Below are 21,681 nucleotides of genomic sequence, written 5' to 3' on the forward strand. Positions count from 1 at the left end.
ACTCGGCAGCACATTTCAAGATGCAACTGTTCTGCCCGGTGCTGTTTGCATAGATAGTATCTGGGAGCGTCAGGGCTCCAAGAACAGTGATAGCGGACATAAACAACTTTAACAACAAAATAAACTCTTGCTATCAGAGTCACAAGACGAGCTGTCCAACACAACATTGGTCTCCGATTTTATATTTAATTTTAGAAGCTGAAACTAAATGTTTTAATTTTATATTATTCTCAACATAATGCTAATTTGCTCCAGATGTCCACTTAGAGCTGAACGCTGCCATTTTGCATAGAAAGCATGTGCGTCAGTGATTTATTCCAAATAGCTTCTATTTTACTGCATTTCATTTTATTCTCAATGAAGTACTTAACAACATGTTTCTCTTTAAGAATCTTACTTAATCATATGGATATAATTTCTTCAATTTACGTTTTCAGTTCTTTAGTGTGGTGGCCACAGGGTGTTTCTTAACCTAGGAAGATTAAATGCACATGTTGAAAGCTGCTTATATTTGATTTTGAGGCACTTTCATTTCAAAGTCCTTCACGTAAGGTACAGAAGTGATTGTGGTTTCCTGCTAGGTTATGGGATGGAGGTATAACTCTCAGGAAAACCTCGCAGATACCTTCTAAATGTTGGATAATCATGCATGACAATAACATAATTTCATTTCTTTCAAAACTGTGGTCTACTGAGAGTGTTTAAGACTTTTTTTATTGGGGTTCAGGAAAAAAAAAGAGATTTAATTTTCTTGTCATTTCTGGGCTACAGTTCAACATTTCAATTTAAAACCTATTTCCGTTGAGTTCCGTTTCCAGTTTTCCCTCAAAATATTATCTTAGAAAATGTCTTTTATTCAGTTATTTATTTATTTATTTAGCAGCATATTAAAAATTATGTGAGACAGCTCAATGTGAAACCTTTGTTATTTGAGCCTGGCTCATTCAGCCATTCCTGTACATGGGCTGCTATTGGTCAAGTATGTCAGGAATGTCCTTTGGCAGTGTCCTCAGGAGCTACGTCATGTGTGTAAAGCAGCTCCTGTGAACAACTCGGTGTGGATATGAAGCTGATCTGAACCTAGGAAGCAAAGTCCAGGAAAGATTCTTACTCTTCTTTCATTTTAAAGCTGACCCTGTGTCCTGGTTTCAGCTGGGATAGAGTTAACTGTCTTCCTAGTAGCTGGTACAGTGCTGTGTTTTGAGTTCAGTATGCGAAGAATGTTGATACCACTGATGTTTTCAGTTGTTGCTCAGTAGTGTTTAGTCTCAAGTCAAGGATTTTTCAGCTTCTCATGCCCAGCCAGCGAGAAAGCTGGAGAGGCACAAGAAGCTGGCACAGGACACAGCCAGGGCACCTGATCCAAACTAGCCAACAGTGTGTTCCATACCATGGGACGTCATGTCCAGTTTAGGAACTGGGGAGTGGGGGTGGGGAATCGCCGCTCAGGGACTAGCTGGGTGTTGATCGGCGGGTGGTGAGCAATTGCACTGCACATCATTTGTACATTCCAATCCTTTCATTATTGCTGTTGTCATTTTATTAGTGTTATCATTATCATTATTAGTTTCTTCTTTTCTGTTCTATTAAACCGTTCTTATCTCAACCCATGAGTTTTACTTCTTTTCCTGATTTTCTCCCCCATCCCACTGCGGGGATGGTGAGTGAGTGAGCGGCTACGTGGTGCTTAGTTGCTGGCTGGGGCTAAACCACAACACCCTGCATATGTAGTTACATTGTAGTAAGATAGGACACTTCTGCAGTGGTTGTACAGTCTAATTCTAACACATCGGTTTCCTCAGATATAAAAACCTGCTCTTCTTCCCTTTTAAAAATAATTTCATCCATATAATACCTTTTCCTCTTAGGCTTTTAGATGGCAGCCTATAACCATGGAGTCTAAATTTCATGAGGTCACATCATTTGCAAGGCTGGTTATTCCCACCTGAAACGGTGTTCATCTGTATTCATTTACATTTTCTTGTTCCATTATTTTTAATCTTGGCTTTTCATTTTTCAGAACTAACCTTGCTGTTATTCTACAATTGTATTAGTTTATTACACTGAATTGTTGACACAGCTGGTAGGGAGCTAAGTGCTGTGGTTTCACACAATAAAATTTCAGACAATATGTGTAGCGCTTCTTTTTCATACATATCATTTGAAAGCCATATGATTCACCAATATGTGTTATTGTTATCCACCCATGTGGGATACAATCTATTTTAAATTAGTGGAGTGACTTGCTAAACTCCCTGTAAACAATAAGACTGTGGGAAAACATTAAGTGCTATTCAGAAAAGAACATTGCTATACTGCCTTTTATCCAAAGGATCCCACAGTGCTATAGAGAATGAAGGGACCTGGCACTGCTGCCACCCCGTCTGCTCTTCAGCAGAGAACTCATCTTCACAATAGACTTTAGAAGGCAATTCTACCACTTAAAACTGGAGCAGGGTTTGGTGAAGATCGTAACTACCCACACTAGTTCAGTGTGCTAGGATGCAATAAGTCACCGTGAGTGAAAAGTAGCGATGGTTTTTGGGGTGTTTGTTACCAAAATCTTGATTTAACATCTCTTTTGGAAGCTTAGGTACAGAATCTAATATAATCGATTCACAGGTTGGTGTGCATCAGCCATTGTAACTGTTGAAGCACATGCACTTAGGGTATGGAAGTGTGAGGTAATGGGAGTGAGCTCAGCATCTAAAAGAAGGCATCAGATTATATTGGATTTACCAGAGAGAAGGAACTTATGTATGGACCATTGCTGCAGCTCAGATGAAGTATGGTAGTCATTTACAAAGTGCAAGAAGAGAATTGTGTTTCCAAGCTCTAAAACATGGCTCTTCCAACAATGCAGTGCCTAACCAAGCCTAGGCACTGCTTTGATTGGCAAAGCCAGAAAACTGACTTGCTTGAAAACAGGTGAGCTCTTGAAGCCATTTTCCTAGCAATACATCTCACAGATTTTCCTTCGAGTAATGAACATGGCCAAGCAAGATGAAATGAATACACTGCAAGACTAAAATTAATGACTTTGGCTAAAATGAGAAGTTCCTCATTTGTAGGGAAGAGAGCCTATTCTCTCAGAAAGAGAAGACTATTCTTCTCCATGTTGTTACCCTCTAGCTCTCCCAGTGTAAAGTCACCCTGTGAGATTCTGAGGTAGTGTGGCTGGAACAGGTCAGCGGGCGAAGGAGGGAGCCATGTCTCTTGAGGTTCTGCTCCACAACCAGGACACAAGAGAAAGCAGAATAAAATAACCAACCTGGAGATGATAACAAGCTCCCACCACATTGCACATTCTCTCTTTCCTGGTGGTTCACCAGCAGCTCTTGTAGGGCTCTTTGCCAGAGCTCAGCTCTGCATATGCGAGGAAGTGTTGGACATAATCACATACGTCTTAGCAGATCCCTTGCCTGCCTTGGATTACAGGTTGAACCCCAGTCTTCATTTATGGATATTCAATTTGGCCCAGGATGGCATAGAAAAGAGCAGGAGCCTATCTGAGCATGGAAAATCCTACCAACTCGTCTACTCCCTTGCCAAGGAGAACCTTGGAGAGATTTGTGTGTCCTCCTTACCACTTTGTGCAAAGATTCATCCAGTGTTGAAAATTTCATGCAGCTTATTGTTAATTTGCAGGGAAACTTTATTCTTCTTAATTCATCTTTAGAAACAACAGTCTGATAGAAAAGCTCCATTATGTGCATGCGGAAATGAATACAGGTAGAGTATGAGAAGGACAGTGCCTTTTAGGAAAAAACCCACCACCCTATCTAAAAAGAGGAGAAACCTAGCAATAAAGCTATCCACTTTCTGAAACAGATTTTGTGAGGAAAATTAATGATCTATCTTGAATAATATACAAAAAGTTGTATCTGCAACAAAAACCACATAGGTGGGTGGAGAGTTACCTTGCTGTAATTTTCATCTGCTCTAAGAATTTGGTTGTGGTTGACTAGTTTAGTTAGCTGTAGCCAGAAATTTCCAACTGTAGATCAGTTTTCACCCACAGGATCCTCCTCTGTTTGATCTGCCAAGGACAGGAGCCACTTTGTTAGCTGCAATGACATGTGACAAGCTATGACTGGAAAACATTTATTTATTGGTGTGGACAAAGATATGAGCTGGGTTTCCCAGGATTAAAAAAAAAAAAGTAGTCTGGGGGTTGACTGGGAAGTTAGGATGGACACTCACTGTTGCTAGATTACACCATATTTGTTACAGACGGGATCTGGCACATGCTTGTCTCAAATCTTCCTGTGACTGGGGACAGACAGCACAGACCTAATCCAGGATGTTCATGACTGTGGTGCATTGGAAACCTTTCCTGTTTATAGACACACTGTTGGCATGTTACAAAGGCAGACTGGACTATGTGTGGATCTTTCTCTTTACTGGCTCATTAAAAAAAGAGAAAAATATGAAAAAAGAGGGAAGTTTTTCATTTTGCTTTTCCATATAAATGTTTGTTAGTGAATACATTCTGAGTATTTCAATTACAGTTGATTCTAGTGTCTGATGCCAATATAACAGCTTAAGATTGTTTGCTTAATTCCTGAATATGTGCATTGTTTTTAGCAAACATTTTTAATTTACATGTTTGTCCTGCCTCTCTTCAAATCTCCCATTGGATTCAGAATGCAAACCAGGACAGGCAGTTTCTCTGCCATTCTCTTTGCAGATGTCTCTCAAAGAATCAGGAGTGAAAAGTGCCCCTACACCGGGTACAAAAGGGTTGATAAATTCCCCAGCATGCATGAATGTCTTACGCTGAAAGAGAGCGCTCAACACATTACAGGAACAGCTTACAGAAGCAGGGTGTGTAATTTTTAATAACTGGGATAAAAACCCTCAGTGACATCTTTAAAATATAAATGCCTTTTCTTGTTTCTTTTATTTCCCAACCCCCCCTATTTTGCCTTTTCATCTCTTCTCCTTTCAATTCCATTAAGCTTCATTGTACAATAATGTATCGCAGTGGACTTTTTTCAATTATGTTTTTGATTTTTTCCTCCTTGTTACTATAAAACTCCAGATGTTTTGAGACTTCATGGTTCTCTGGATATTTTTTCCTTTATTTTAATCTTCTTTTGTAACATGCCACACATGTGGTATTTTGGCCTTTTAAGATGCTACGCTATGCTAATCAGCCATAAGTTTGGGGGTTTTTTTTCTTTTTGTAATGACTTTTTTTTCCTTCTTGCTGTTGTTCTCTCTTTAATTCTCTCTCTTTTTTTTTTTTATCCCCTTCTTCCCAACTGGTTAGTCCACATAGACCATAATGGATTATCCCTGTGTCCTGGGGCTGCATTCATTATCTTAAGCAAATTAATTCTTCACTGCAAACTTGCAAACTCTTATACCTATAAGTAAATAATGAGCACCTATTCCATCTTGCATGTCAGTGAAATGCATTCTGTACAAAACTGTTTGCGGTGTAACTGGCCTCCCAGACCAAAAGCACAGTCTGTTATTTAAAGATGTGACTAAAATGTGGACCAGAATACAAAGATGTAGGCAAGAGTGTAGGAAAGAATTTCAGTAAAGTTTCAGCTGATAGGTGGAAATAGGTGATACGTTAGTTGCAAACTGGAATTGAAATGTTTCCTTGGAAAGTGAGGTAAGACAATGACTTACTGATCCAGAGGAACAAGTTTTTGAAGTACATGTAGTAAATTATTTTTTTGCTAAAAAAAAAAAAAAAAAAAAAAAAAAGTAAAAGAACTGGAAGGAAGCATTTTAATTTTATTTGTGTTCTTTGCTGGCACAGCTGGAGAGGCTTTTTAATTGATTTTGTTCAATCTTAATTTTGTCCCCAAAACAAGCAGATCTGGCTTCAGATATTGGAGCACCAAATCTTGGATTGTGTGTTGTCCTTTAATTTCACATAGCTTGCTAGCTATTCAAAAAATCCCGAATAAATAATAGTTTCCCAATTACATGTGAGGAAATAAAGGGACTGACATATAGATTTTGGGAGGGGTGTCTTCTTTGCTTATTACATGACCATATGAATTTTGCATTTTGTTTTTTAAAATGTTGCTCCACTCAATGTTATTTTTGCCTGCAAGCCATAATACTGCATTCAGTCCAACTGTAATGAGGTTTGAGAAAATTGTTTGGTTTCCAAATGACATATTTAGCAAAACCTTATGGCAAAATCTGTGGCTGTCATGCTGCTGATAGTAAGATATCCCCAACTTTCGTGGTTCATTCTCATATGTTGAAGCAAATAAATGCAAGTACCCCTGTTTTGACAATTGTTTATCCTTCTACTTGATTAAAGAAGGAATACTAAAAAGAATTTTAAGACTAGCAATGGGGTCTTGTGAAAATAATGGGATGCTCTGATAGTTTCTCAGATATTTGGGGGTTTGCTGGAAAACGTATGGAAAGCTGTTTGCTCACTGAAGTGCTTGACCTACTGGCCCTAGAAGAAGTAAATCTATGAATATTTCAGTGCTTTGAACAACATTCACCCCTTTCTTGACAGATGATAATTTACAATTACATGAGCAAGACCTTTGAGAGCCAAAACATGCCAGTGCTACTTAGAGATGGGCTAAGACTCGGTGCCTGTCCTGATAAACTGGTCTTCTGCACTCGGTAGACAGCAGACCTTGAGAGAATGCCAGATATACTCAGGAACACAGGTAAAACTATCTTTAAAAAGCAAAACCCAGAAGCCAAATCTAGGCTGCCTCTGCAGTCAGGGGAGAGGGACAGGCACCTACCGAGCAGGATGCATCCCGCTGAACTCTTAGCTGCTGACCTCATGCTGGGCAGACCTGCCCTTCCCCAGGGACTTGGGGAGCTCAAACAACGAGGCTGTTCATTTTTTTTAGACAGTACAGTGAGAGCGGAGGAATCCCATCTCAGGGGATGTTGGCAGGCAGGTGGTTGGATTTTGCAGTCAGAGAAGTCTATTTGTGTGTGGAAATCACCTCACATGCAGAATCAGACCTGGTTGCTGTTGAAAGCCTCATGACTTAAATGAGTCTGTTGTTACGCCTTGCGTGGGCCAGGTCTGCATTCCTCACGCACCCATAACTCCCGGTACTGCCAGAGGGGGGTTCAGGAATGTGGACTTAGGGGCTTATAAAATTCATAAAATTAAAATAAAAGAGACAGCCCAAAGTCTTGTTTAGTTCAGTGACGTATGTTGATCAAACACCTCCTCCAAGATTTTCAGTGTATTAGTATTTCCCAGTTTCATGTTAATTAGGAAGTACGCAACCCGTCAAACAGCATAAAGAAAAATGAACTGCTGGTGTACAGTGTGTTGATGTCAGATGGTTGGCTGTAATTACCCTAAAACCCAACAACATGAAAGATGTATAGCATTTATACTGTGGCTTACTTTTCTAGATTTTTTTTTCTTTTTCCTGTTCTGAACCTTTTAACCTTTTCTTCTCCTACACACCAGACATTGTACAATAGTCTGGCTAAAGCCCTAAATGCTTTTTTGTAATGCAAATAATAAAACAAGTACAAGCAATTTTTCCCAGGACTCAAATGAAATACCATGTAGAAGTGTCACTTTGCAAACATAAATTGTTCAGATTTCAAAAAAACCCCCATAGAACTTGGCAAGTCCTTTTTCTGTTCCAGGTATCTCGCATTATTTTGTTACCACAAAGGGAAAAAAGCAGCTTCTAACGATTTAAATCTATAAGTTTAAATCTAGCTATATGAACTGGGATTCTTTAGGAGGTTGAGAGCTCAGTCCTATGGGTTGCTTTTTATGTACACAAATAGTTATGTTGAGTTTAATAAAACTCCTTGCATGAGTCATGTTACTCATGCGCAAGTATTTGCAGGATCAGGGCTTTACGTTTTGGCTACAACAGAGACTTAAAAATTAATCCAATCAGGAGTTAGCTAGAAAAAACAAAGAACCAAATCAGGTATTTGATTCTTGTGTTGGGTGGAACAACTCATGTGCTTAAGTTACTGACATTCATAACAGTTTGGAGCCTCGTATGCCTCCTGCCATGTCCCCAACATTAGGCTCAGTGTGCTATAAAACATTGATGCTGTTTAAAGAGCGGTCTGACTATTTCCTCCCCTCCAGAAGGAATACATATCCTCACAGGATCCTTTTTCTCATAACGTGTTTTTCAATAAAATTTTCCCAATTTTGTAATCAGTTGGGAAGAAAGACCATTTCACAATGTTCATAAGACTTCTAGATGTTTTGACCAGACATAAGATTTCCTATTGATAGTATTAAATGCTTTGGAATGAAATGTTTTGGGTTTTCCATCTGTAGGCTGTCTGAGATGTCAGCAGCCAATATGACCTGCTCTGTCCCTTTTAGGTCTATAAATAAAAGGCAGCTTGTTTAACTGATCTTGCAGCAGAGAGCAGAGGTGTATATTAATGAGCTTTCTCTAATGGCACACTGGACCTATTTAGCACTATGACTGTGAAGGCTTCTCTTTTTCAGTCATAACTCATTTCCTAAGAAAATGTCAGTTATTGCTTTACCTTATGGTCTGAGCTGTTTAGTTTATAGTTTATTTCTTCTGATCTGTACCACTGACAGATATTCTAGACATGACTGTGATTAAATGTGCTTATGAAAATGGTAAACATTTGATAATATAAACCCTCTTGGGAATATGCTGTTATTTCTGTATGGCAACATTCTCAGGTGCATTCGAAATATAATGTGGAAGCAAAGAAAAAACATTTTAAGCAGTTACAGTTATTAGATTAAATTGGTTTTTTTTAAACGAAAATTGTAATGTGTTTAGATTACTGTAAGATAATTTAGTGTTTTCATAAATATGCCTTTTAAATGCAAGATATTGGAGTAGTTACACTCCAGTGAGTTTTTAGTGTAAAATAAAGATAACATATATATTTCCATATGGTCATGAACTAATTTAGTCCCGTAAATTTCTACAACATATTTTTTCCTGGTAGAAGCCCTATTCTAAAGCAGCAGTAGTTATAAAATCCAATAATTGCATCATGCTATTTACTGTAATCATGTGGCATTGTTTTGTGTCTGTGCTCAGATGTGTGTAGCATAGCAGTGTCTGAAGCACACATTAACAATCTCACAATAAAGACAAAAGTAGTAATTGCAATATAATTATTATTTTTATTGATGAACTTGTTTAAGAGCTCTGTTGACATTTACAGACTTTGAGGATCATGCAGCGTTTGTTACAGTTATCCCAGGCATCAAACGTCAACAAAATGTTTAAGATTGTAGGATTAAGCAGTGACAGATTGGGGCCAGATGCCTGGGAGATACTGTTAAGTAGCCTTCTCAGTTGATCAAATAGCTCTTACCATCCTAAAGCCTTTTGGAAATTGAACATTTGTTCTTTGTAGTTGAAGCTGAGACACTTGTGGGATTGATGGACCTTCCTGGAGGTTATTTGAAAAGGAAAATGAGCACCCCATTTCTCCAGTAGTTTTATTTAGTGTGTATATAAACATAAATACACTCCAAGTAGCAAGGGTAGGTGGACGGGTTAAAAGTGTTGGTGAGTAGCAATGAAGCCCAAGAATTACCTTACAAAGTCATGCAAAACCAGTTTCTTCAGCAACCCAGTTGAAGTTATCTTGTCCTTGTACAACTGCACAGGTGAGACACTTCCACTATAGGGAAGCAGTGCTGTTTCCTCATGTGGACTTGTAGGGAAAAACTGCAAGGCACACAGTCAGCAGATCCAGCGAGAAATAATGGAGTTGAAATAGGTTTTCCTGGAGTCCTTCAAAGTAGAGACCTTTCTGCAGCTCTGCGTGGATTCTCTTAGCCCCGTACTTCTCGCCTCTTTGCACCAACTCCTTTCCTCCCTCCCTCTCAGGCCTTTCACCTTTGTACATCACCTTCCCCTCTTCTCATCGCTTGCCAGCAAGGTTCTTGCCCCTGCTCCTTTTCCATTGATTTTCTTCCTGTTTAGCCAACCCTACCTTTAGCAACCCTGCCTTCCTTGAAAATATGACCACTGGAGTCGTATCATTCTCTTTGCTGGTGTATTCTCCCACCTTAACATGTTTAGACTGAATTTATCACAGCATTGGGACTGTCCCCCTGTCTGTTATCCAGCTTAATAGAGCTGGATAGTATAAATAATATAAATTAGGAAATAATAATATAAATAAGAAAAGCCCTTAAAGTCCAGGCATATGTGGTAAGGGAGGAACCTGACTGCTGAAGGCATTAGACCCTTGGATTATATGTTAGTACCAAAAAAAGGCCGTTGACCACAGTAAAAGGATAATAAACTCATATTTGTTTGTAGCTCTGAGCATTTATGGTAGGGCCTGTTCCTTCTCTTCCTGAAGTCTCGATCCAGCAAACTCTTAAACATATGTGCTTTCATGTGTTTTAAATTAGCTTGTGTTTAGATGTTTTAGGACATTTGCTATTGGAATTTTTGCTACTGACATCAATGAGAATGGAGCTGGACCTTTAATTAGTTTGGATTACTCTGCATACTTTCCTACTTTGCATTAGGCTGTAGATATGGAGTTGAAGACTGGTAATCCATTAGAAAAACATTCTGAGGGTCAAGATCCTCCATTCGTGACTGAATAGCTGAGAAATGACTTGTGTGACCTCACAGGTCTTTCAGGCCTGAGACAACATGGAGACAAGAAGGTGGGTCACTGTAGTGATTCTGGTGCCCATGGGGTATAAAGGGTCCCAAAGACCCCATAACAAGGAGCGTTGTTATATAATGTCCTTCTGGGCTAGGTTTTTTCATGCCTGTATGTGAGAACCAGAAACTCCTTTCGGGAGGGGAGTGGAGCATGTAGAAAGGACTCGTGACAGAGTCAGGGGAGGGTCCGCTCAGGTAGGAGGGAAGGAATGGCACGCATGGGAGGATAGCATGAACAACTGAAGGGAAAATCTTGGTTTGCTGCTCACCTGGGATTCAGGTGAATGAGGTTGCAGAGCTGGGCTGCAAAATAAGTTTGTAGACTCTGGGTCCGATTCTCACCCTGCCTCGTGGTTAGATATTCGTGACTAAAACTGCAAAGAGCTGGTCCATTGAACTGAAAATGAAAAGTATATTAGTTCGAGGCGGGTGATACAACACTGTGGACACAACACTAATCAAAGGAGACTGAGGAGAAGGCAGGAGAGGAAGCTGGGGAACAAAGTGGAAACAAGTGATCTTTAGGACCTCAGAACATTAACTCCATTTGCCAGAGACTGGGACTGGCTTTAAGGAATGTCTTATGAGAACTGTGGATTTGCCAAACTCGGCTTTATTTTTCATGGACTTCAGCATATTTGCACATTTCGGATTGCTTCGTTCTGAATCCTTGCCAGATTTCTAGTGGTGATTAAGAAGAAAGTTTGTTTCTTTTTAAGCCTTGGTGGCTTGGTCACTTTCAAAACTCCCCCCGCCTCCCTGCACCAGCAGAAGTGTTCAGAAAGGCCAAACAAACTTCTGAAGCTGTAGACTGCACGTCTCCAGGTAATTCTGTGGATCTATCATGATAGTTGTGATGGGGAAAGGCGGAAATATGTACGTATCAGATAGTTGTCTGCACACATAGACTCAAATATGCCATTTAGACAGATTAAATATCTGCCCAGGGAGTGAAATATTTAGGGCAGTAAAAGCCATAGTGATCCTTTCATGTATGAGCGGCGGGGAAAGGCAGAAATTTGCAGTCTGCCAGGAAACCCTCTGTGTGGGTGCCTGTGTGTTGGAGTGCATTGGTGTGCTTAATTTGTAGTGTGCGGAGCCAATCCACATCCAAAGGCAGAAGACGGCCTGCAAAATGAAGTGCTAGCTTGAGAATCCAGATCACTTTGTTCACTGTGTTGAGATGCTTAAAACACACTAGTCTGAGCAGGATGTGATGGCCCTTTGTCCATCAGGAGTTAAAATTGCCTTTGTCAGGCACCAGGAGACCAGGTGCCTCCAGTTTACAGCATCTTCTAGGCTCCATCTGCATCTACTCTCCCTGTCCCTCTGCCTGCAATGCAGAGCTGATGCAACAGCTGAGTCAGAAGTTTGCACGCACCAATGTATATAAGAGGTGTATGCATAACAAATGGAATGTGACAGGGATTGGCAAGACTGCAACTTCTGTGGTGCCATCTGAGGAACCACAGGTAGTGAATGGAAAGCTGCTGCACAAAATCCTGACTCAGCAGAAGGAAGTGACAAAACACTTAGTAATTTTGTGAGGGTCAGGATTTCACCCGTTATGAGCAAGTATTGTACAGAAAAATCTGGCTTCCAAAAATAGTGGCTTTAAGACACACATACCTTCTTTCAGAATTGTTAGTGTTGATATGAAGGTGAATTGGGTTGTGTTTCTCAAATACATTCTTTGAGATCTCAAATCGTAGAGGAGCCAGGGTTTTATCTATGTAGACGCTAGAAGATCTGCAGTGCCATGAAGCTGCAATGCAGAGTGGGCAAAGTATATGCACACCACCACATGTGAGTATGTGTGCATAGAAGTATTTGTGCACGTGCGTAAGTATCTGAGTGCATTTGATGGGTTTGCTGGTGCATGAATGTGCATATGCATGTCCTTGAGCTCACCTGAGTTAGTTCTCAAAGCCCATCTTAGAGACAGTCACCTGTTGTCTCTAACACTGAAACTTACCAGTGAGCAGTGCAAAACACCCTTCCCTTGGCCTGGTAGCTGGAAATGTTAATTATTTATTTATTCAGATTTAATTTGAAACAATGACTTCCGTTATGAATGCTATGCAGCGTTTTATTACTGAGTTCTCTAATGAAACGGGTGCTTAAAAAGTCAGAATTGCTCAGGTTACTGATTGTATAAATGCTGAGAACAGATCTGAATGATACGGCTAGTAAAGAAAAGGGTGCAGAATAACAGCAGAGCTCCTTTGGACTGATCTTCAAATGGATCAGGTCTTCTTGTAATAGTCCGTGCTCATCTGCTCCAGTGTATAGTATTTCAGACATCTGAAACCAGGTTCTTACCTGCCACAAATAGCTTCTCTTGCTCTCTGCCTGTAACAGCTAATTGTTATTGCCCACAGTGTTCCTGTGCCAACTAACATCTAAGAGAACTCTTCAGAACACTTGTTCTTTCTTTAAATTTTCAGTTCTGACACCATGTCTTTAAGCATTCAGTACTTCGGACAGAACGTGTGAGATATTTATAACTCTTGTATTATTATTGAGCTACACACCATGTCTTCAGTGACAGATTAAACGAACAGCACAAAATGTTGTGTTTCATCCATAAATTTCAACAGATGTTTGAATGTTGGTTGATTTATTGCATGTCCAACTTGAATCTTACGCTGTTCTCATTGTGGCTGCACATGGCTTATTTAGTAGTACTTTACAACGATTTTTTATGACGTTTTTCAGTTTGAAGGGTGCAACAAGGCATTTTCTAGGCTTGAGAACCTTAAGATTCACCTCCGGAGTCATACTGGGGAGAAGCCATACCTGTGTCAGCATCCTGGCTGCCAGAAAGCTTTCAGCAACTCCAGCGACCGGGCAAAGCATCAGCGAACACACCTGGATACCGTAAGCATGATTTCATACTGGAAGTTGCACTGAGTTTTCCAATGGTCCTTGTACACAATCTGTTCTGCAACTGGAGGGTGACTTTTCATGAGGAGCGTCTCAGAAAACTCAGCTACAGGCAACTGCACTTTTGTTTTGAATTGTATGTGCTTTGAGAAATGAAAAAGTCTTGCTTGCAGAAAGGCAAATTCAGCTGTCTAACTCATACTGAGGAATAAGTTACTCAAGAATAGGTTACTCAGGAATAACTTACTCAGCAAACTCTCCCATTGTTCCTGTTCCAGTAAGAGGAGGCAGCAGTAGAATAAGGTATAGTATGAGTGAAAGCTGAGTCATTGCTGCTGTACTAAATGTGTGTCATTGTCTCGCTTCTCATCCTGTGTTGCTTCAGTGAAGTCTGTTCTGAATGAATGCAAAAGCACTTCAGACATCTCAGTGGAAGGTAAATGCATCTCAGTTTTGGACATGATTTTGTAAAGGTAAAAATACATCTGTCTTATAACTAGATGAAATTTGTTAAGTACCCACCATCAGAATTAACTGCAAGAAACAAATTCTTTTCTTATGTACAGTTGGTAGATTCTGGCTCAACTCTACAAGTCTTCTCACTTGTCTTGCAGAGAAGATGGGAGCCTGTCTAGTGTCTTAGGCTCTGATAAAATTAAATCACCATATTATGGGGAAAGAAGGTAATCAGACAACTTTGTAGACCAGTTAAGTCCTCAGCATAAAGCTTGTAAAGAATAACTGGCAGAGTTGTTCCTTTGTCTTTTTCAAAAAAGTGAATATATGGTTTAACGTTTGGCCAAGCATTTATGGGGCAGAACTTTTGAGTTTAATTGATATTTACTTTTTAAGCAGTTACACATTTCAGACAGTGCAGCATTAAGGAATGTCTAATGTACATTATGCCTTGCAAAAACAAACAAGTAAGAGAAGCGAGTCAGTCACATTTTCCAAACCAAAGCACACTTACAATAACAATGTTTTATTTATTTGAAAGTCAACCTGAGATATTTGAATTTGTAATTAGTTCTAAAATGCGTCTCTTTTGAAAGTGGATATACTAAATTGGGTGCACAGTTTTGAAATGTAACTGCTTGAATCTAATAAATTTAATTTTTTATTAGCCAATGTCACAAATGGAATGCCATTTATTAGTTTTGAAAGAGAATTCAAATGGTTACCAAAATAAGCAAAAATTCTTATATCTGTTGATCTGTACATTATTGAAGACAAATCTCTTAACTTTCTATTTTCTTTTCTTCTCTCTTTATCTCTGTCTTTATTATCTGAAATGCTCATAAATCAGGAAAAAGGTACAGTAATCATTTTCTACTAACTTTCTTAAATGTCTAAAACCATTATCCATGCTATTCTGTTGCCGGTTCTTTAAAACTGTTTCTGTAGTCCTACAACACAGTAACTAACTTCTACTTAACCTGGTTTAATTGAAGTCCGATGGTTTAGCTTAGTGTGTTGTATGCTTACATGAATGTGAAAAATAAGAGCTACAGGGTGGTGCTACTGTAAAGACTGCACATTGCATTAGCTCAGTGGACAAAGTAACTGCTTGGAATGTCAAAACAAATAGCCATGAACCTTTTTAAGGGTAGTCAGATTTTCGTCTAGTTTCCCTATCACTAAGTTGAATGATTCTATCACTAATTTGAATGACATCAATGATTTGAAAAATACTCTGCTAGTTTTTCTGCTGAGGGATTTGTTAAAGTTTTCCATAGTTTTTCCTCTGGTGTCAGTTCTCTGTGTTCCAGACACTCTCAATAAATCTGCTTTGCCCTGTAACTTTCTGGGTAGGTGCTGTGTTAGCCTGTAAGGTCATGAATTGGTGAATGATTCTATTATTCCTTCAGAAATTTCCTGCTGGCTGGACAGAGCAGCAATACTTATCCTCTGGAGGTACTTACAAAGAAAAGGGGTTTATATAGACTGCTTATTCCTTATTGAGTGCATTTGGAATTGGTTTTAAAGCTTTTCAATGTAGGTCACTCCATCATTTATCTTCTCCAAAAGGACAATCTGTAAATCATTTCAGAGACTTACTGGTGTCTGCTAGTTTGATTGAATCTCTGCTAAATCATCTGGAAGTAGGTCCTTCTCCTCAGTAGAAACAGAACAAAGGGAACGTATCTGTCCTTTGTGGTAAAAAGGGCATGTCATCACTCCTCCAGAAGCAGAGCAACTTGTTTAAAGGACCTCACAGTCACTTCTCCCAAAACTGGTGGGTTTTTTTCCCTTTTGTGCATCCTCTTTCTGAAACGAAAGGGATTAAAGAATGTGACACTGAGGTCATGACAAACCAGTTTTCTACCTTTGGGAAGACACCAAAAGGACTTACTAGTCCAAGTGAGAAACTAAGGTAATGTTGACAGATGAGGCAAGAAAACAGAGAAAAAATGAATGTTCTGCTCAACTTCAAAACTTTGTGAGCTTTGACTATTTTGCTATCACTTAAGTCAATGTTACTTAATTATGTTACTTAATAACAAGTGCCAGAGCCTGTTTGTTCAACTTGGTAATTGCACATTCATTTGGAGGTTGTGCTGTAACAGAGAGATAGTGTTTCATTTGTTGGGAGTAGGCATAAACCAAGAGAAGAACTCAGTGAGGCTTTCAGTCATTGGTACTCCAGAATCAGTGCTTAAATTGGAGCACCCTTACTTATTTATTTTTTTATTTTCCTGTGAGAAGAGAGCCCTGGAACTGCCTGCCCACACTCAGATGGTGTTCCCAGGAGATAGGGCTCATGCTGTGCCACAGAAGCGGCAAGCTCTGCCACAGCCAAAATCAGCTGGAAAGGTCTTCCCGACAAAATCAACAATGGAGTATTTTTCCTTCTGTACTGATTTGCTCAGATGTTAATGTTTGATGCAGGTTGTTTGGTTAGGAGTTACAAAAAGAAACATATTGCTGCTGTTATTCAAAATAGGAACAAGGTATGAAGGAAAACAAATGTGTGCTATACCACAAGTTTTGCTTTGCTGCATATGGAACAGTCGATGTAAAAACTATGTAAATCAGAACTCGAAATCAGAGCTTCTACATTTATAATTATACTAGGTGATCTCATCATTCTGTCTACTGTAAAGGCTAGAAAAAAAGTAATGCTCTCAAAACCCATCCAGTTACATCTCATTAGCATTTAATTCAGCCCAGTAATCAATATCCAACGTGCCAGAGTATAGTTGTGTCAGATGCTCTCAGTGCTTGCATGGAGTGCAAAGTCAGAGCTATCATTGCAGTTCTTCTGTTTGCATCATGTCTGGCTTGTGTACCTAGAGGAGACAGAGCAAATTTGGAAGCAGCAAACAGACCAAACAGCATGGGCTTAACACTGTGTTTCACAGAAACGGCCGTCCTTCAGCGCTCTGTATGCTGATTGTAGAGATGCAGAGGAATATGAAATCTTTTCCCTTTTCTCACATTTACAGAAACCCTATGCCTGTCAGATTCCTGGCTGCTCCAAACGCTACACCGACCCCAGCTCTCTGCGCAAACATGTGAAAGCTCATTCAGCCAAAGAACAACAGGTGCGTAAGAAGGTAAGACCCACTAGGCAAAAAGTGACACATCTCCAGATCTCCTCAATATAGTTATTTTTAATTTACCTTTAGTTCATATATTTTCAAATCAGAGTTCTTCTGCAATATTGCTAGAAGAAAACTTCAGGTGAGCTAATTTTCCTGTTGGTTTTTAATCACTATTGTTAACCAGCCCACTTTATAGTTTCACACTTTAAAGGCTACCACCCTGTAAATTTCAGTTTGCCCCACACTTTGTCTCCAAGCATTTCTTTACTGTTCATCTTTCATACACAAGCCCAAATTCTGCTGTCATTCACATAAAAGTCCATGCATTGAGTCTCTGCAATCCGCTAGTAAATACATGTTGGCAGATCATCTAAAACACAAATGAAACTAAGCTAGGATATTATGGAAATGTCAGGAAAGGAGCACTTGTAATAGATGAGAATGAAAACCCCACTTTTCCCACCACATCTGTATTTTAAATGCATTTATAAATCATTCCAAACCCAGACTGCTAGTTATGTTTTCACTCATATTAGATTCAAATCAGTATTTTGGTTTCTGTGGGCTAAATCCTAAACTCATTATTGAATGGTGATGCTTACAGGCACCAGCCCAGGATCGGAGACTTGTTTATTACACATTTGTACACACAGTTTGTAAAAAGATGATTGGGACCTCACAGAGCTGGTCTGTGATGGGACAGACCATGAGCATACTTCAGGCCCAGAGTGGAAGGGAATGCAAGCCTTAGCAAGCAATTACAGTTAGTTCAATAAGCAGCAATGACATCTTCCCCTAGCTGCTTTGGCACTGCCAAGAGCATCACGGATGAGACAGCAAGGCATGTTTAAAGGATGAAGGACAGAGCAGAAATGACAGCCTGGCAAGATAGAGCTAGGGAGCAGCTAGTTTGGAAAAATGTCAAAGTTAAGAACTAGAAGTACTGGACAGCAAAGAGAGGAACATGTGGAGAAAAGAGACAATAGCAGAAGCCAGGTGATCTTAGCTGCAAAATTTGGGATGAGCCATGGACAAAAGAGTGAGATGGATGTCAAAAAGGCCTAATTCTCCTGTTTGAGCACAGCTGTGATGAGTTCATACTGATTTGTCCTTGTGTCAGCCATGCCCCTGTCTTACACCCCTTCCCTCCCGCTGCTTCTCAGAATTTTATCCCCTCCACTTTTCACTTGGCTAGATTCAGCAATCTGAGCTTATGGTCCCCTCCTCTAGGACAGTTGTCTGTCCCCCAGTTCTTCCTGTAACCCTTCTCTGTGTCAGGTGCATGCAATCTGAGCAACAGTTCCTAGAACATCAGTGTCCAGAGTTGTGCACACTACTTCAAATAGCCAGTCAAGAAACACTCATTACGTGCTGAACTTTGTGCCTGGGAGTAACACTATCCATGCCTAGCACCCATCCAGATGTCCACAGAATCAAGTCTGTTGTCTCTGCATATATCAGGTCCAGTCAGAACTCTTACTTAGCCTGGCAGGACTGGAAAGGACTGCCTAGTTTTCAAGCCCAGTTTTGTATTATCAGGCTGTGTGGTTTCACTACAGCTCTCTAGAAGGCTCCACAGGCTGTGCCGTGCACATGCCTCCCATACCACAGATTGCAAAATTCCCAACGCTTCCTTAGAGCAACCTTTAGGTCTTAATGAGAATAAGAGTCAGAAAGCCATAGCAGTAATTTGGCCACAGAAAGAGGATGACTGTGGCACCAAAGTCTTTTGCAACAGCAAGATCTTTGCGACAGGAAGATTTTGTTATATGAAATTCTCAGCTGATTGTGGAAAGCAACCACGCTCCCTATTCCAAAGGAGAGAACCTCCCCATCTTTCCTTCCTGTGGTTGCTGATGTACTTCTTGGGGGGAAGGAAGGAGGGAATTATTTCCTAATAACATGGGTATCATCTGTTCCGTTCTGTGTACTGGGCTGAATGCATTAACATGTTAACATCCTTTACATCTGGACAAAGGAACAGTCCCCACTGTTATGCCCTGTCACCTGCTGAGACCTATTATCAGTTCTACAGAGGAAGGTAGGAAAAAACCCTAAATCCAAACTTTGCATTAAGGGGCACAAAGTACTTCCCGCACAAGCAACGGGAGTCCTTAAGCATAGAATCAATACAGGACAAATGTAGTACACGCAGATTGCAAACTCAGTCTGCTTGGATGTACCAAGATGTCAAATATTCAGGGCTTCATATCTCTTTAATCTCCTAGGAATTTTCCTGCATGCATATACATACCCTCCCATAGACTTATCAAGTCTATCTTAAAATAATGTTAGTTCCTTGCCTCCCACACCTTATTTGGTAGACCAATCTAAATCTGCACTCCTCCAGTGGTTTGGAATCATCCTCAGATTTCCTGTCTCATTTATTCATGATAACTTTATGAATACTTGATCCTGTGTCTTTTTTCCTTGAACTTAAAAGGCATCTGAAAAAGTAGCAGATTTAAAGTGCATTTTGATCAGGCTCTCTTAAAAGGGACCAAAGCAAATCTGACTCATAAAGAAATAATAAAAACCCCCAAATATTTCACTTAAACATATTATAGGAAAAAAACCCCTCTCAAAACTAAGTAAATCTCAGTGTTATTGAAATGATGACAGTCTACTTTGGAAAAAAAAGGGGAAAAGATTTGTTTATATTCACTTGCTCATTTTTGGTTATAACTCAGCAAAGGCAGTTGTCTGTTGGTATCGGCATCCCAGGAGTTCTGAGTGGAAATGACTTAGCCAAGAAAGAAAAATTAACAGGCTGCTCTGCCCACATGTCTTGGTTGAGATATGCTACCAAAATGTGCCATCTCTGGTATAAAATAAAATGCCTGAGCTTAGACTTACATCAAAGGAATCCTGAATATTTAGTTCAACCCTAGAAGGTGAATGCAGTGGTAATATTTGATTATTCTGCAAGGCTTTACAAGAACAAAATAGGAGAAAGTTAGCTGTTAATTTAGTAGTAGTTTAATTGGCTGCAGATGCACTTTGTGATCCAAATGTTAGATGTTTATCTTCAACCAACAAATGGCTGTATAGAAGAATTCTAAATAGGTTTGCCTAGACCTTTTATTTAGAATAACCAAACCCAGGGGAGATCGGTATGCGAAACTGTAAATGTAAAGACAGTAACTATTTATTAATGGCTATAGAATATGATGGCTGTTTGTGTAATGTGAGCACTATATTATGACAAAAGCTTGGCAACATCAGCATGTTTGAAAGAGAATTAGAAATGCTTTTCTTTCTTAATTCTCCTCTCCTGCTGTTTTTAATATGATCGACATTGTGGTTTTCAAGAGTTTGCTTCAGACACTTTTGCCAGAGCTTTAATTTACATGGAGAGCAGCTGACATATTGGTGATACCTCTTACACATTACTGACAGCGTATTATTCCACCAGTTCTAATCTGATAAGCACAAATGCTTTTCTTTCCCTATCAAATGTCTTTCCAAGTGTCACAGCTACAAGGTGATGCAATCCTTTTGCCACAGAACCCAAGAAACTACAGAAGACCTGAAAATATGCAGTTAAATTACTCAGGAAGGTTTGAAGAAACACAGGGCACATTATTTTCTGAAGCAAACTGTTGTTGCTTTAAGATTAGCATACTTGTGCGCTTAAGAAAACCAAAATTATCTCTAATTAAGAATACCAAATAATAGATGCATCCTTAATTACACCAAGTTCCTAAGAATGACATTTTGTTCCTTCCTTCTATACATAGTCTTTAAGCAAAGAGACATATGAATTTAATTCAAAGTCATTTGGTTTAATTTGAAATAAAATGTTTGTTTTATCCTCCTCTTGTAGCTAAATTCATGTACTGATATCGAACAAGATGTACTAAGTGAATGCTTAGCTATACAACAACTCCACACATCTTCACAACACATTTTGGATGGGAAATGTGGTAGATCTGTAGGTCATCATGATTTAATTACAGGTAAGAATACTTCTAATAAGTATGGTGCTAAATATGTCATATAATACAGGTTTTAAAACAGAAAAGCTTATGGGTCTGATTTGCCAGTATGGAAGATGAAAAATAACCCAACACCAAGCCACCAAATAAAATCAAATAACTTTGTGAGTTGTTTGCTAAGGCCTGACTTTTTTTTTCAGAGCTAGTCAGCCAAATAGCTTCTACCAATTTCATGTGAAGGGGGCAGCAGCCCTGCTGAAAGTCAGCCTCTGTCCATTTGTTCTCTTTTAAAAAGTTTGCCTTGGCTTCAGCAGAACACAGGTGCATGAGCTTTGCTAAAGCCAAAGGAGTGCTCTAGCAAAGACAAAGGCATGCAACAATAAGGTTTTCCAGCTTTTCAGGAGCTGCAGCAAAGTTGATGAGGCTGTGTATTATCATGCACTATGTGATTATCAGATAATATGGTGAAGTATGAATGGAGCAAAAGCTTGAATTTGAAATGTCAAACATGTTGTTTTAATTATATTTTCTAGTATTTAATCTTTCTTTCATTCTTTCTTGTCTGTCTTTTCTTTCTTTCTTGTGGTTTGAACAAGAGCTGGCCCCTTTCAGGGACCTTGGACTGTTCTATATACATTTTATAGGAAGAGAAAAAGATGCTTCCGTTCCCTTCTGCTG

The 21,681-nt window shown here is 39.4% G+C and overlaps 1 protein-coding gene across 1 annotated transcript in view; it reads left to right on the forward strand.

Annotated features, from left to right (window-relative positions):
• GLIS1 (GLIS family zinc finger 1) overlaps positions 1-21,681 on the forward strand; it is a 207,064-nt gene that overhangs the window by 150,352 nt on the left and 35,031 nt on the right. The window contains exons 5-7 of the mRNA XM_049809178.1: positions 13,353-13,514; positions 16,967-17,077; positions 20,892-21,024. Coding sequence (XP_049665135.1) covers positions 13,353-13,514; positions 16,967-17,077; positions 20,892-21,024 — 406 coding nt within the window. The remainder of the gene's footprint in view (positions 1-13,352; positions 13,515-16,966; positions 17,078-20,891; positions 21,025-21,681) is intronic.

Source organism: Accipiter gentilis, chromosome 8, assembly GCF_929443795.1.
Source record: "Accipiter gentilis chromosome 8, bAccGen1.1, whole genome shotgun sequence".
Taxonomy (NCBI): Eukaryota; Metazoa; Chordata; class Aves; order Accipitriformes; family Accipitridae; genus Astur; species Astur gentilis.